The sequence below is a fragment of the Xenopus laevis genome, chromosome 6L, assembly GCF_017654675.1.
Source record: "Xenopus laevis strain J_2021 chromosome 6L, Xenopus_laevis_v10.1, whole genome shotgun sequence".
Taxonomy (NCBI): Eukaryota; Metazoa; Chordata; class Amphibia; order Anura; family Pipidae; genus Xenopus; species Xenopus laevis.
The window spans coordinates 17,606,863-17,624,528 of NC_054381.1; the positions used below are offsets into that span (position 1 = coordinate 17,606,863).

The 17,666-nt window shown below is 39.3% G+C and overlaps 1 protein-coding gene across 4 annotated transcripts in view; it reads right to left on the minus strand.

The window, feature by feature from the left end:
• The window catches only part of LOC108718748 (disco-interacting protein 2 homolog C), a 278,249-nt gene that overhangs the window by 63,659 nt on the left and 196,924 nt on the right, over positions 1 to 17,666 (minus strand). For all 4 annotated transcript variants that reach the window (XM_041565809.1, XM_041565806.1, XM_041565808.1 and 1 more), the window contains 6 exons: positions 10,076 to 10,199; positions 8,917 to 9,026; positions 5,228 to 5,330; positions 5,007 to 5,071; positions 2,932 to 3,025; positions 1,219 to 1,338 (listed from right to left, as the gene is read on the minus strand). In XM_041565809.1, coding sequence (XP_041421743.1) covers positions 1,219 to 1,338; positions 2,932 to 3,025; positions 5,007 to 5,071; positions 5,228 to 5,330; positions 8,917 to 9,026; positions 10,076 to 10,199 — 616 coding nt within the window. The remainder of the gene's footprint in view (positions 1 to 1,218; positions 1,339 to 2,931; positions 3,026 to 5,006; positions 5,072 to 5,227; positions 5,331 to 8,916; positions 9,027 to 10,075; positions 10,200 to 17,666) is intronic.

Consider the following 17,666-nt stretch of genomic DNA (forward strand, 5'->3'; position numbering starts at 1 on the left):
CCAACGGCGGGGCTATATCTGGGTAATTCGAACATTCGGCCCTAGGGCCGACCGAACAGATTACAACGGGGAGCAATGGGATCCGACCGGTGGAAAAATGAAACCTTCCTGATCGATATCATGGCCAGATATCGATCAGGAAGACCCATCAGAAGCCGCCATACACGGGCATGATAAATTGCCTAATTGGTATAAAATGTCATCACCGGATGTTTTCTGGCACCAATTTTATAATTTAAATATGGTATTCGTTTGTGAGGGGTTTGCATATCCTGAAGACGGCCCAAGTTGAAGGGCTAAAACGTTGAATAAAAAACCTTTTTTATTCACTATTAAGTCCTGTGAGTGTGGTTTATTATTGGACATTATATCTATATATATATATATTACAACAGAGGTAGAGTTACTCCCTCCGCCATGATCGTTATTTATCTGCATCAGCATCATGCTGACACTAGAATCAATGTCTTTTAATATAGATCTGTAAATGTGCCAATGTTAATGCTTGATTTATTCTAAAATCCTTGACATATCTGAAACAAAAAAAGCAATAATATTTGATATTTTGCTGCACTGCTTCAATGTCATATAAAAGGGGCATATAGTAAACAGGGAAGAAATGTATCTGCACTACACACTTCTTCTTGGGAGGCTTTACCCGTTATAAAAATAGAAAGTGATAACATCAAGCGATATTCCATTTCTCCATTGTGCTGAAATAAAGAACACGCAATCAAGCGAATGTCACTGGGCCAAATTCCCTACAATGCTGAAGAGCAGCCCCGTGCTGAGAGACCTGCTCGAGATCCCAGCATGATGTCATTTCTGGTGACACCAACCAATTACAGGGACTGTCCAGTCAAGTCGTCTACCTATGGAGATGCTCCACTCTAAGCTTGCCCCTTACCCACTTCACACTTGGAATCCGTTGTGGTTAAAAAAATAAAATGAAAAATAGTAGAATCACTGCTTTCAACAGTTATATTGTCTCTGCTTCATTTCCTATAATAATCCTAACTTCTATCAACAGAATAATATCATTGTAAATGGTTACAATATTTAAAAATTTTTAGACCACATTCAGTCTATCTCCCCATCTTTCAACCTTCAGACACCCCTGAACTACCACTACCTTCCCACCATCTTGGGTTCCAAGCAAGAACTCGTCTTTGAAACCATGATTAGAATCAAAGAAGATATAGGGGCGGTTATACTTACAGGGGTTTGCACCATCAGCCACAATCAGCATGCGCAGTGAGGAGAGGTTGATGTCTCTCTGGTCCCGGTGTGCGACCAACGCCCAGTGCATGTCCCTTGATTTCACACAAGCAACTTTAGCTAAGGAGAGACAGTGCTATTATTGGTGGGAGAGCAGGTAAGACCATAACAATGCACATACCATTGAGGGGCAGATTTATTAAAGGTCAAGTTTGTATCTAATTGGTCTAGTTGTATTTAAGCCGAAAAATTTCGAAGGTTATTTTTCAGTCAAAACTTGAAATTTCCGGTTAAAAATTAAACACTTGAATTTTTCACGGTTACATTTTTTTTTTGTCAAGATTTAATATAGCCGAAGCTGAAAATAGCTTGAATCTGAAAATACACCATCTAAAACCTGTCGAGGTCATGTAGGACTCAATAACAAAGGTCCCATGAGCCATTTGAAGATGTTAATAGCCTTCAGGAGTGTTTTTCGTGGGTTTGGCTTGAAAACTCCATCAATTTGAGCAATTTGAGGTTTTTTTGCTCATGGAAAACTCGATTAATTCGAGTTTTCAAGTTGTTAACCTCACATTCACAGATTTTTTCCATCCAAGTTTTTTTTCTTAAATCGGAAAAAAATAGAGTTTATTTGAGGTATAAAAACCCCCCACAAACCTCTAAAACTTGATCTATGATAAGTAACCCCCTTAATGTCATTAGCCATACAGTGAGACAATGCCAAAATTGTGCTTTAATATGCACTGCTTCCTTAAAGGACACCAGCAAATGCCTGCCATGTTGCGGTGCCTCCTCTACATACTGCTTTTATTACTCTTTTTCTTGTAGACTCTAATCTATTTATTGATTTGTTGATAGTCATTATAAACCAACTGATATAAAGTGAGTGCAACCAACAGATAATTGATGTCTGCCACTGAATTGAAAATTTAGAGTATGGAAACAATATTCAAGGGTCAAGATGAAGGTTCCACACTAATTAAAGAACACTAGGTTGGGGTTGTCCAACTGGGCTGGGATTACAGATAGCTGCTCAGGAACACCAGTCTGGGATACATTTCATTTCAGTTATCTTGTCCTTTAAATTAGTGTAATGAGAATACTAGACCCCCATTACCTAAACCCCTGAGTGACCTACATGGTGCCGTCTGTCCTTCTGGAACCCCCCACCCCACCGCCACTAGGTGGTCTGCTGTTTCTATAACTATGCCTCTGATCAAGGATCCTGGGATTTTTGTTTGGTGAAAGTTTCCTAAACAAAAGCTTTTCAAAAGATTTTCATCTTGGCCAGATACTTATCATAGGCAACACCCATTTAAAATATTATTGACCAAATTACAATTAGGTCTATATAAGTCTGCAACATGATAATTATATACATTGATCCCATAGAAAATTCATATATGAGGAGCAAAGAGTCAACTTGGACCTCAATAGGACTACAACAGAGCCTCACAAGAGAGCAGCAGGTCCCACCAGTGCCATTTCTGCTATGACCACCTTACGTCAGCTGGAGCTTTCCAAGGGGTGTCCAAGGGGAGCCAAGTTTTTTAAGTTAACAGAAATGTCAACCTTTTTGAGATGTTGAGAGCATTGCTCTTCAAATAACAAGAGCACAGTTGCTCTCTCTAGGTCCGACAGTCTGAGAAACCCTGCTCGAGAACCTGGCTTTCCCCGCACAAGAGACAGAGGAGTCGTTATTTCACTTACCTTTGTACTGGAAGACCTTCTGTATCCAAGACAATGGATTCACTTTCATAAGGGAGTACGGGATGCTAATAACATGCATCATGTTCATGACACTCTAAAATAAAAACACAGCAAGGGAAACATCATTTGTAAAGCAATTCATCTGCACGCACCTACGAATTGTACGTCCCATTATGCTTTCCCCGCCGCATGCTTGGATGATCTCCAGGCTAATGTCCATCATAATTTAAGGGCATTTTACAGCTTTCTGATTTATCTTGCTCATTTCTCAGATAGATGGCACTGATTAATATCGTCACCAGACATGGTGTGCCATCGCAGAGGACATTTATTTTCAACTGGCATCTTTTTATATTGTTTTCTAATATTCATAGAGAGAAATTGAAATTTACATTGCGGAATAAATTTTGCCGCGGATGAAGATGCAAGCAATAAAAACTCTGGGTATTGCTCTGTAGGTGCCAATTTACTGCTCACTGCTGGGAAGTGTAAAATCCAAAGGCCACTTGTAAAAGTATCACTGACGTTTATTGGGTTGAACATGAGCAATTCCCTTCGGATCCATTTGCATGCAGCCTGCCAGTGACAGTCCGGGCTGGAACACATAATAGACTAGCCTTGATTTTAACTGGTTTTAAAGTACTGGGCAGTGGCTGGAGTAATTCTGCAGAACTATACACATACAGGAATGGTGATGTAAAATAGAAGTCATTGTGGTAGCACTACTACTGCCTGGCCCTATCTATTTTTATTATATTAAACCTGCTCCTTGTCTGCTCAATAACCAGCCAGGGCATTGGCAGGCTATAAGGATTATAAATCTACATAAAATGTTCATCTCAGAGGGTCTTCTAGGTAGCCCTCTGCCCCATGGGGGCAGCCATTCAAAGCTGATAACAGATAAGCTCTGTAGTATACAATGGGATTCTTCAGCATTTATTTATCTACTGTATATCCTGTGCTTGAATGGCTGCCCCCATTGCTACACAGCAGCTTGTTTATATAAACTATAGTAGTATTCAGGCCCGGACTGGCAATCTGTGGGTTCTGTCAAATGCCAGAGGGGCTACTGTAAGATGCCATAGAAAGTGACTATTAAGTGGGCTGGTGGGGGGTTGTTTGGGCCTCTGTGTAATAGGAATGCTAGGGCCTATTTTGAATCCCTGTCCAGTCCTGGTAGTACTTATCTGTTGTCTACTGTGTATCCTGTGCTTGAATGGCTGCCCCCGTGCCTACACAGCAGCTTGTTTATATAAACTATAGTAGTACTTATCTGTTGTCTACTGTGTATCCTGTGCTTGAATGGCTGCCCCCGTGCCTACACAGCAGCTTGTTTATATAAACTATAGTAGTACTTATCTGTTATCTACTGTGTATCCTGTGCTTGAATGGCTGCCCCCATGGCTACACAGCAGCTTGTTTATATAAACTATAGTAGTACTTATCTGTTATCTACTGTGTATCCTGTGCTTGAATGGCTGCCCCCATGGCTACACAGCAGCTTGTTTATATAAACTATAATTATGGTTCTGAAGCAAATACACTAGTATTACCAGCACAGGGCAACAGAACATGATCTTGTCTTTCCTTTAACACACTTACATTTTTTGATGGTACTGTTCCTTTATATCAAATTGTGTTTAGGGCTGATTTAATCATAGATTCCCCAAAACCCTACTAGCCCCACCCATCTGTTCTACTTCCTGCCCATTGAATTCTCTGGCGGCACTCAGTACACTGCACTGTAGAATAGGAACCAATCAGCAGCTAGAAGGACCTGATAGGGAACTGAAGCGTTTCTTTGCTTGTGCGCCTGCAGGACTGTGACTGGCTATCCCCCTCCTACTGGCACCATTAGGACACACCCACCCTTCATTTGAAAAAGGGACCATAGCAGATGTATAGGGAGCTTAAATACAAGTGCAATTTTTAAAGATAATATGAATTTTTTTGCCCGATGTAAAACCAGCACCATATTTTATTCAATAATGCCTACACTATTAGGTGGGTTTTTACCAATCCTAATTGTCTCCTTTAAAGCCCACTTTACCAGTCAATTAATGAAAAGGCCATACCGTGAGAATCCCGTGCCACAGTCCCACATCTTTCTTGAAATCCAAGACATTCACAATGGTTTCCGCTATTGAAGAGAATAAAGGGTCATACATTGGAGATTAGAGTATATACTGCAGGTACCCCGGCACAACCACATAATGATACCAGGGCTGTGCAGTAACAGGGTGCCCCAGTCTGCCCCAGTGCAGCAATCCCAAGACACGGATGGAGAAGACTTTACCTTCTGTGTATCCACATGCTTGTGTTAGAGCCTGACAGTGGGTGAGAAGTGCAATCCTTGTCACCGTTACTCCCAGAACGCTTCCATCTTTGCAGGTTTTGTACTGTCAGGAACAGAACGTGTAACTATCAGCGTGTGAAACAACAAAGCGACACATTGGGAAATGACAAATAGACACTTTTGTAGAGGGCACAAGGCAAGGGCACACTGCAATGTAATATTGTGCATCATACAATGCGCCCTTTGCCCTGCAAGGAAACTGATGTAGTTTGCTTCATGGCTCAGTGAGCTGCATCTGTCTAGTTCTTTTCCTCTTTTGAAAGAAAATACACTACATTATTAGCTGTAAATGTCTTTCTTTCTTGTGTTTTAAGCGCTGATGTGGTACAGCTAGCTCCTGTTTGGAGGTACTACATCCAAGGGCGTCCACAGAAAAAATTTGGGGGGGGGGGTCAAAGTATCCATATTGTGGTTTTTACACAAACCTAACAACGGCTTTTCTATAAATATATAAAGTAGTAATTTTGCACATGTATAACATGGTCATTCTATTAGTGACACAATCTCCTTGTTTGTTAGGACAACACTTGGTATTTTCTACTTTCTTAGTACAATTACTAGCCAGCGGTTTGCAGAATGTTATTCCCTCTAGAGTTCTACTTACAGCTGGATACATACAGTCAAGCCTCCATATTACATGCCCTAATTTAAAATGTTTCCATATTTTATACCATTTTTGTGGTCCCACCAAAATATAATACATAATACATTTCCCTGGCTTTACACCATTTTTCTGGTCCCCTGAAAAATATAAAATGGGGGTTCTACTGTACATAAAGTAGCGTAACAACAGCAGGAAGCGGGTGTGCACAACATAACGTCACTAGTATAGAATCTATGTTTATACACTCTAATTCAGTCTAGGGGAAAGCTGCTTTGTTCCCAAAGTGGCAGAAGGGTTAAAAGTATTGATGGCCGAATTTATTCGGTAGGCGGCGAATTTGACAGTTTCGCCACCGGCTAAATAAATTCCCGTATTTGTCGCAAAGGTATTGGCGATTCGCCAATTTAGATGCCCGCGACGATAAACGAACGGGCATTGACTTTAATGGGCCGGCGCCCACTTTGCCACCGGCGAATTGTCACCGGCACCTAAATCACCGTTACGCAAATTTTTTGCCAGTTTCGCAAATTTCTCTTATTCCACACACAGTTGAGGAGCAGGAATCGTCTCACAGAGGGAGGAAGTGGAGCTAAATCCGGACTGCTGCTCTGAGCAGTAGAATAGGCATTAGGATGGTCAATTATTTTAAGGGGTGCTGACCATAAGATTTAAGCCTTTTATAAGCTCATTGCAGGTTCGTAAAAGAACAAAACAATATATGTATACATATGGCAAGAGAATATTCTTTATTATAAAGTACAAGTCCAGGGGGGGGCAAGTGCCCCCCTTGCCCGTATCTGTGGATGCCCATGACTACATCCACACAGGGGTACTGTGGTGGAGGAGAGCAAGGGTAGAGTGGTGGAGAAGAGCCGGTGCTATCAGGATACAGGATGACAGGATACAGGATGAGAGCCTGACAACGTTTTGCGGAGTCGGCAGGGCCTGTGTGATTGAGGGTAAGTGAAAGTTGAGGAGAAACCATAATTTGAAACCATTTTGAGGAACTCAAGATTAGAAACATTCATCTTTATACCCAGCCGTCAAGTTTTAAGGAGAGAAACTTTGTTGAATATCGTAATTCCCAATAACATTCCTATTATGGCATCATATATTAGCAAGCCTAATTACCACTAAAGGGGCTGGTTCTTCATCCCAAAATAAGAAAGACGCCAATAAATTCTTTTGTTCATTCGGCTTCCAAGAAGATTACATGCCCAGAAGGAACGTAGCCGCCTCGGTGAAGCTGAATGCAATTCGTCTCCTCTGTTTTAATTCCTGGATTTTATCGTATTTTTAAATAGGCTATAAAGCCAAATGTGTACTGGCTATGTACCCCTACAGTTATTTATCCATCTAGTATAAGGATATTGAAAGCCACCAAGATGTTTGGTGACCACAAGGCACAAAGTAGCAGGCTGAATTATGCGGGTCACAGAACTCGAAGGACAAGCCATGTCTTACAAATGGAAATTGTACCCCGCTACTGTAAATTATATGGATATTTGATGTCACTAAGGAGTTCGATGACCATAAGGCACAAAGTAACAGGTTAATTTCATCAGTCATGGGCCTCTACGGTTACATTTTATTATTTACAAAAAGAGGTACATCATCACTGAGCAGTTTTGGCCAAATCAGAATATTTATGGCTAATAAAAAGTCTATGTTTTAAGTTAATCACAAGCTAGCCTACAGCCTCAGGCTTTCATACACATCACATGCTTATGAGGTCAACTTTATATATGAGAGACACTTAGCCTGGAGCCCTCGAGCTACACGGGGACCACAACTCCCAACATCAGCCATGCACAAGTTGTTTGCCTATGCATGAGCAGGTCTATAAATGAACAGGATTATTTTATTATATTTAGGTCCTTCTCTTCTGACTTTTTTATATCTCCCACATGAATTACACTAACTAGCTGTAAACATCAGGGCTCATTTGTCATGAAGACATATCCACCCACATACATACAGTAGGTGACTCCATGAATGAATCATGCCATCAACATCAGGAGGACACGGGCTATATACGGATGTATGAAATCCTCAGCAGACACATTTGTGTTGTCTTCATACACAAAAAAACCCAGATGTCCATATCTCTACAGATCTATAGTGATCAATGATTTTTTTCCCTTGAGTTGTAGATCATCTTGGGGGATGAGAAAGTTCATCCAGGTTCAACATGAGAATCAAACAGGGCAAATCTTTTAGGAGGTTATTCACCAAATGTCAAAAACTCAAAAAAATCTAGGTTTTTTTTTTACTATAAAATTGAATTTTTAGTGGGAAAAAAAACCATACATTTTTTTGGAATTTATTAAACCCAGAGGGTGTTAAAAGTCCAAATAAAAAAGTAACCAGACCTGCCGAGATCATGTAGAAATCTATGGGAGAAGTCCTGAAGATATCCTGATCTGGGTTGGCTTTCGTACAATAATCCGAAGAAGAGTTTTTGGGCGTCAAATCCAAAAAATTTGTACTATTCAAATGTTTTCACGATTTTATTGAGGTTTTTTCCCGCACAGGAAAAATGTATTCATAAATAAGGGTAAAAAAAAATTTGTGCGGATTTGGTCAGACTATTTTACCGAAAATTATCAGAAATTTTCAGATTTTCAAAAATAATCTCCCTAATTTCACCATTAATTTCATTATCATTATGTGAATGTAGAATGGTTTCATTTTATAGCAATACCCGTCTTGTAGACTGTTGAAGAACTTGTTGGGAAGAAGATAAACTAATTTAGGCTAATGTCGCACGGGATGGTTTCTAGTCTGCGTAATTCAGTCAACTGAAGAGTTCCCATGATCACCTCTCCTGGCTTCCATTCACTTAAAAGTGCACCAAATAAAATTGGTCTAAACCTCAGGAGGACCACATTAATTTAGAGAGTAATGCATGGCTAAAGGTAAGCATTTCAAATATGAAATAGTGTGCTTTAATAAAATATCAGATGCATTTTCCTACTCCTTGGATTCTTTGCATGGGAGAAGAACGTTGTAAGATTCAACCTACCTCAATGTAGGCAGTGTCATTGTTTGCATCTTTGATATGCGGAAACCAGTCCCGCGGCGGTTTGGACAAGTGTTTGGATTCCGTGACAAACCAAAGCAGTTTTGGCCAACCTGGTAGGAAGAAGCAAGTCGTTTTACTTTGTGGATATGCTACGGATTCCTTTAACTCTACCATCATTTAACTTGCTCAGGGTTTCATCAAGGAGGACGTTGTTTGTAAAATAAATTACAAATAGAAATAATGATAACACAACTGGCAGTTAGGCAGGTTAAAAAAAAGTTAAAAGGTTGAACTTGATGGACATGTGTCTTTTTTCAACCTAACTCACTATGTAGTTATAGGATCTATTATCCAGAATGCTTCGGACCTGGAGTTTTCCTGATAAGGGATATATCTGTAATTTGGTTCTCCATCATTAAATAAACCCAAAATACTGTAATTGTTTTGCCCCCAATATGGATACGTGATATCTAAGTCTGGATGAATTATAAGGTCATGTTTTATTCTAAAGAAAAAAAGAAAATAACTTATAAAAATTATAATTATTTGCTTAAAGGAAAATTATACCCCCAAAATGAATACTTAAGCAACAGATAGTTTATATCAAATTGAATGACATATTAAAGAATCTTACCAAACTGGAATATATATTTACATAACTATTGTCCTTTTACATCTCTTGCCTTGAACCACCATTTCGTGACTCTATCTGTGCTGCCTCAGAGATCACCTGACCAGAAATACTCAGGGGGCGGCCCTTATTTTTTTAAAATGGCAATTTTCTATTTATGATTACCCAATGGCACATACTACTAAAAAAGTATATTATTATGATAATGGTTCATTTACATGAAGCAGGGTTTTACATATGAGCTGTTTTACTCAGTATCTTTTAATAGAGACCTACATTGTTTGGGGGGTATAGTTTTCCTTTAACATGGACATTGTGGGAGATGGCCTTCTTGTAATTTATAGCTTCCTGGTTAATGGGTTTCTGAATAAGGGAACCCGTACCAGTACAATTTATCCTTACATTCAAGTTGCCTTCTGAGCCAGCCAAGAAGACACATGGGAAGACAGATATTAAAGCAAAATAACAATAAAAAAATAAGGTGCAAAAGTTACTCAGACTTTAGAGACTAGAGTATAAAAGAAATACCTTTAAACTGTGGGATCTCCCCCGTGGGGCTCTTTGGCAGACCTTTATGGCAGGCATCACTCGTCAAGGCCACAGTTACCCCACAACTTCCCAACAAAAAGCCGATTTGTTGGCTTCCTGCGTCCTGTTGAAAAACACAGAGGAGAAAACCAGTCTGCTTTAAGTATAATTTAATAATAATAATTATAAGAATGAAATAGAATAATTATATAAGTAATAGATGAGTATTACAGGTATCAAGGTTAATGCACCCCTGTAGTTAGCACAAAGAGCATGTTCAGTGCAGCAGATTATTAAATCCATTAAAGGGCACCTGTCACAGCCAAAATCAAACACATATTAACAATCTGACCAGTACAAGCTAAACACGTTTAATCAAACTACATATATAGTTTTTTGAAAAAACTGCAGGTTTTAAAAAAATCCCTTACTTTGTCAAATGGGTTCTTTCACTGAGGGAGGCCATATTGAGACTCTAACAGAGACTCTAATGTGCAAATTTCAGGAGCATGCTCAGATTGTAACACTGCTTTGAGTATTCTACCCAGAATGCCTTGTTTTAGTAAACTCCTCCACTAGAAGTATCCACTAGAAGTGCTGCCACCTGCTAACTTCCAGCAGGTGGCAGCACTACTGAACAGCAGCTAACACACAGGTTTGGCTGATTAGAAAATAGCTTAGAATGGTTGATAAGCAACAAGGAATTTGAAATGAGCATGTGCGAGATTTCAGAGCTACAGTTGGCTGGGAAGATATAGGTAGGAGGAGCCAGTGAAATCCAAGATGGCTGCCTCAGCTAGAACTGCAGTGGAGATAGGGGAGATCTTGCAGAAGGAATAGTGAGCTGATCATTTACATTATACAAACAATTCTAACTGTTTTAAAAATCGGATTTCTTGAACTTTCACATAGTGTATTTACTTAGTAAATGATTTTGGTCATGATTGGTGCCCTTTAAGTGAGAAGAGCTTGGATCTGTTTGTTACTCAACCAATAATGAACTATTGGGGGCAGATTTATCAAGTGTCGAAGTGAATTCGAGGGAATTTTCGAAGTAAAAGAATTCGAAATTCGAAGTAATTTTCGGATACTTCGACCATCGAATAGGATACTACGACTTCGAATTAGATTCGAAGTAAAAATAGTTTGAATATTCGACCATTCGATAATCAAAGTACTGTCTCTTCGACTTCAATACTTTGCCAAATTAAACCTGCAGAAGTGCTATGTTAGCCTATGGGGACCTTTTACGGCATTTTTCTAAGTTTTTGAAGTCGAAGTAAAAATCGTTCAAAAGTATGATAAAATCATTCGAATCGTTTGATTCGAACGATTTAATCATTCGATCGTTCGATTTTACTTCGACCGCAGAATAGCCAAATTCGATGAAAAAAAGTTCAGTTCGATATTCGAAGTATTTTAATTCGATGGTTGAATTTCAAAGTATTTTTAAATTCGACCCTTGATAAATCTGCCCCTTAGTTGTGTAAGAGATCTGCAAATTTAGGCCCAAGAATCCATGTTGCACAGCCACAAGAGCAGTGAGTGCTACAATTTTCTCCACACATCAGCATTTTTTTTCCTACCACCAGTTACGATATGTTTATATTAGCAAAGTTGCACTTGTGCTTCGACACAATTGTAGTGAAAATGTTCTAAGTCTAATTGGCGTAATTTCCTGCATTTGCCGTGCAAGTAATGCGGGTGCCCTGTTCTTTCTGGGCAACTGCACTGGGGCAACTGATACAGGACAACTGCACCGTATTTGAAAGAGGAGACAGGAAGGAACGAGCTGCAACGAGCAAACTATATGGATGTGCAAAGAATGCCCTTGGACACAAGTATCTTTAATAAATGTGATTTTTGGCACAACTCACTGCAAGGAACTTTGTAGGACTAAAAGCTGCACTGTAAGTGATCCAAGCTACACTGCTTCAAAGCAGGGTCGGACATGGCTGTCAGGACATCGGGAGAAAACCCAATGAGCCCCAGCCCTTGAGAATCCAGATCCACTCCTGGTCTAGAACTTCTGCACTCCAGCTGGCCACAAAGTGATGCAACGGGGGGTGCGTGCATTCCTGTGGGCCCCAAACACCCCAGTCCAACACTGCTTCAATGGTAACTAAAGTCTCCAAGAAACATGTTTTTCTTTCTTGACTTTCTTCCCAAGGCCAGGCAACATACGCCACTAAACAGTCATAGCTGCAGAAACTCTACAATAGTTTATATAACAACAAGCTGCTGTGTAGCCATTTGGGAAAGCCATTCAAAGAGCGAGAAAGGAGGAAAGGCACAGGATACTCAACAGATAACAGATAAGCTCTGTAGTATACAATGTGATTCTTCAGAACTTATCTGTGATCCATTGTGTATCCTGTGCTTGAATGGCTGCCCTCATAGCTACACAGCAGCTTGTTTATATAAACAATAAAAGTTTTTCTGAAGCAAACCCACCAGTTTTACCAGTGCAGGGCAACACTACATTATATTGTCATTCTTTTGATACACTTTTTTTTGCCGTTTGTGTTCTTTTAAGTCCATGAATCTACACTGGTACCCTGCCTGCTGGGGGCCACACTCACTACACTCTTTGACCCAAAAGTGCAGAAGAAAGAGGCCCAATGTGATAGAACCAGTAAAGCTACATGATTGGTGGAAAACTCCTACTGAATTACGGGCAATGGTTCCCTGGAATCAGACATATATATATATATATATATATATATATATATATATATATATATATATATATATATATATACACGAATATGCAAGTGGATGCAATGTTTTGATATTCCCCCATGTATTTGCTGGTACAGGTATGGGACCTGTTATCCAGAATTCTTGAGACCTGGGCCTTTCAGGACAATGGATCTTTTCGTAATTTGGATCTTCAAATCTTAAGTCTACTAGAAAATCATTTAAACATTAAATAAACCCAATAGGCTGGTTTTGCTTCCAATAAGGATTAATTATATCTTAGTTGGGATCAAGTACAAGCTAATGTTTTATTATTACAGAGAAAAAGGAAATCATTTTAACAATTTGGATTATTTGGATAAAATGGAGTCTATGGGAGACGGGCTTTTCTGTAATTCAGAGCTTTCTGGATAATGGGTGTCAGAATAACGGATCCTATACCTGTATAAAGATCACAAGCAACAGCGATTAAGAAAAAGAAGAAATTAATTTCCCGCTCCCGCCGATCCCCAGGAACGTATGGCTCTTAGTCGAAGAGAAATCGCTTATTGAGAACTCCAAGAGACGCGCACATACAAATCTTATTACATTTTAAATTAATACCACTTCTTATTGCTTGGGGAATTCGGAGTGTGCCGATTCTGATTCCCTGTAACATTTTTAATCTGGGATCAATTTTGCCATTTTCTGTTCTCAGTCATTTAACCGCCTAAGGAATTAAACTAAATCTATCACCGCATGGAGCATGTTAAAGACTAGAGAGAATTTGCCCGCACATTAGCCCGAGTCTCCAGCTCTGTATTACCTGGAAATTGCCTTCTGTTCGCCTGTTGTGCTAATCTCTAGGGCAGTGTTTTGCTACAAATAAAATAATAAAGGGGAAGTAAAGTAAAACCAATGTAACATTGCTGAGTGTACTTTCCTTAGATCAATGTTTTATTCTTTTCAGTGTTAAACTGCTAATATCATGTTATGTGCTGCTGTCCTCTAGTATGATGTAGAGACTGATATTCTGACACAATTTGCATTTGGTTTTATTTTTTTATTATTTTTGGTTTTTGAGTTATTTAGCTTTTTATTCAGCAGCTCTCCAGTTTGCAGTTTCAGCAAGGTGGTTGCTAGGATCCAAATTACCCTAGCAACCATGCACTGATATGAATAAGAGACTGGAATATGAATAGGAGACGCCAGAATAGAAAGATGAGTAATAAAAAGTAGCACTAACAATAAATGTGTAGCCTTGCAAAGCATTTGTTTTTAGTGACCCCCATAAATAGCAAAAAATGAAAACCAATTGCAAACTGTCTCAGAATATCACTCTCTACATCATACTGACAGTTAATTTAAAGGTGAACAACACTAGATATTAACAAAATTTAAAGTATTGTTTTTGTTGACTGGGTCCAGGCAGATGAATGGAACAGCAGGTGGCGCTGTTGTTCTTGAGTTAATTATAATAGTAGAGTAAAAAACTGCACATATCTTGAAAACAGTGTTAAAAAAAACGTATGCTAGTCTAGTGGCACATCAATTGTAGATGGAAAGCACCCAAGTAGCTCTGCAGAGACATGGAAATCTGAGGGCAATTAGGATTGCTGGAGCATGACATATTGCTGGAGCATGACAACCAAATGGTGGAATATACAACTTCAGACTCTCATATGCCGGGGTGGCCTTTTAGACAGCCGGGCAAGGATATAGTTATGGGGCCAAAATGTCCATAATTTGGAAAATTCTTTAAATAACTGAAACCTCGCTTAAATGAGTGTTTAGTGTGTAAGTTATAGTATGTTATAAAATGGCTACTTTTCAATTGTTTTTTATTTGCCTTTTTCTTCTGACTCTTTCTAGCTTTCAAATGGGGGTCACTGACCCCATCTAAAAACAAATGGTCGGTAGGGCTACAAATGTATTGTTATTGCTACTTTTTATTACTCATTTATTCAGGTCTCCAATTCATATTATTATCATATTCCAGTCTCTTATTCAAATCAGTACATGGTTGCTAGGTTAATTTGGCCCCAGCAACCAGATTGCTGAAACTGCAAACTGGAGAGCTGCTGAATAAGCTAAATAACTCAAAAAACACAAATAATAAAAAATGAAAACCATTTGTCTCAGAATATCACTCTCTACGTCATATTAAAAGTTAACTTAAAGGAGAAGGAAAGGTTAAAATTAAGTAAGCTTTATCAGAAAGGTCTATATAAATACACCAGTAAACCCTCAAAGTAATTCTGTTCTTAGTCCTCTGTCAAAAGAAACACAGCATTTCTTTCCTTCTATTGTGTACTCATGGGCTTCTGTATCTGACTTCCTGTTTTCATCCTGGCTTAAACCTCCAGGGCTAGGGCTTGAGCATGCTCAGTTTGCTCCTTTCCCCCTCCCTCCTCCCCTTCCCCCCTTCCTCCGACCCTCCCTGCTGTAACCTGAGCCCAGAGCTATGAGTGAGCAGGGAGAGACTCGGGAAGGAAGTGATGTCACACCAAGCTGATATGGCAGCTACTATCCTAAACAAATAGAGAGCTTCTAGAGTGGTATGGTAAAGTATTCTGCAGTACAACCCCTTTAAGGTATATATATATATATATATGAATAATTTAGACAGTAAACTCCACATCAGAGCTCTTTACACCAGTACCAGTTGCAGAATTAAATGCCCTTTCATATTAAGACCAATTTTCTCCCCCCTTGACATGGAGCGGGAACACAACATAAAGCAGGAACAGAGCGATGAGGAAATAAAAGAGAAGAATCAGAAGCAAAGAGTTCTGAGGGCAGCCAATGATGTAACTGAAAAAGGAGAGTGAAGCGGATTAAAAAGATAACTCAGATATGTCCTGGTGCCGGCACAAGGGCTGCAGTAACAGCAGTGCGGAGCTCAGACAATACTCACAACGCAGGGTTCCTTTCTTGCAACGGAGACTTTCCCACTTTAATGAGCGGCACAGTGTAAGTGGCACAACTGAACAACTCGACTTTAGAGTAAGGGGAATGACATTTCCATAGGACAGACCTTTCCTCAGGGGAATTATGTGCAGAATTGAGCCAGGAGAGCCCTGAGCCAACACAGAGGGCAATATGGTTACATAACTGTGCCGCCAACTCATTGCATGGCTGTATTTTCATTTATTATCACTGGCTTTACTGAAGTTATTTAGCTTTTTTATTCTGCAGCTCCCAACTTGCAATTTCAGCAAATTACCCTAACAACCATGCATTGATTTGAATAAGAGTCTGGAATAAGAATAGGAGAGGCCTGAATAGAAACATGAGTAATAAAAAGTAACAATGACAATACATGTGAAGTCTTGCAGAGCATTTGTTTTTTAGATGGGGTCAGTGACCCCCTTTTGAAAGCTGCAAAGAGTAAGAAGAAAAAGGCAAATACTAGGCAAAAACTATAAAACAAGAAAAAAATGAAGGCCACTTGAAAAGTTGCTTAGAATTAGTCATTCTATAACATACTAAAAGTTAATTTTAGGGATGCACTGAATCCAGGATTCGGTTTGGGATTCGGCCGAATCCTTCTGCCCGGCTGAACTGAATCCGAATTTGCATATGCAAATTAGGGGCGGAGAGGGAAATTGCGTGACTTTTTGTCACAAACAAGGAAATAAAAAATGTTTTCCCTTTCCCACCACTAATTTGCATATGCAAATTAGGATTTGGATTCGGTTCGGTATTCGGCCGAATCTTTTGCAAAGGATTCGGGGGTTTGGCTGAATCCAAAATAATGGATTTGGTGCATCCCTAGTTAATTTCAAGATGAACCACCCCTTCAATGCCTGTAAATTATGAGGAAGCCGTTCAGGAAGAAGAAAGGACATTGGGGCAAAAGTCATTAATATTCTGCAGTCAGAACTCCGTTATGGTATCAGTTTCAGTTGCCCCTTTACTATTTTTCTTTTACTATTTTATAAGAAAGGCCCTCTTTTTGCGGACAAAAAGCAAGGTAATAAAAAGCCTTTTTATAATAGCAATATCAGATGTTTGTGAGTGCAGGCATTTGCCTCAGTCTCCCCGCGTTCCCGGCCACAGATATTAGATCATATGATCTACAGCTCAAGGACTTGCCGTGCTCTGTATTCGGCACAGCTTAAAAATGATGGCTCCGTATAGGAATAAACAACCCGAGCGGCACAAACAGACAGCAATTAATAAAGATTTGCATAAGCACAAAGGGTCCCTCTGAGCATTATTACTGAGCATGAAGATTAGCAAGAACTACGGTGTTATTTCTGCATCTGGTGCACAGGTAAGCACATGGCTCGCCTACTGACATCTCCCCAAAATAAGGACAGAGAACAGTTAACTCTTAGCAGTTTAAATATTAGTGCAACATGCTGCCTCCAGACAATGCTAATATATATATATATATATATATATACGGTATTATAATACACACGTTCCAGTGAGTCATGGGACAGAAATGACATCTCTAAGCTCCGATTATAACCGATTATATCACTAAGCACCATTTATAAGGATATTATTTACATGATATTCATGGCTCTTGTGTATTTTATATACATATTATTTATACACACTATTTAAGAAACAACTTGATACAAGTGACATCACTATTATGATACTGAGCATAAGTGATGATGTCACTAAGGACCAAACAGAAGGATATACAGATATTGGACCTGTTATCCAATATGAGGATATACAGGTATGGGAACTGTTATCCAGAATGCTCGGGACCTGGGGTTTTTCAGATAAGGGATCTTTCTGTAATATGGATCTCCATTCCTTAAGTCTAGAAAATGAAACAAACATTAAACAACAAGCTACCGTTTTTATTATTATTACAGAGAAAAAGGAAATCATTTTTGAAAGTTTGGATTATTTGGATAACATGGAGTCTATGGGAGACGGCCTTCCC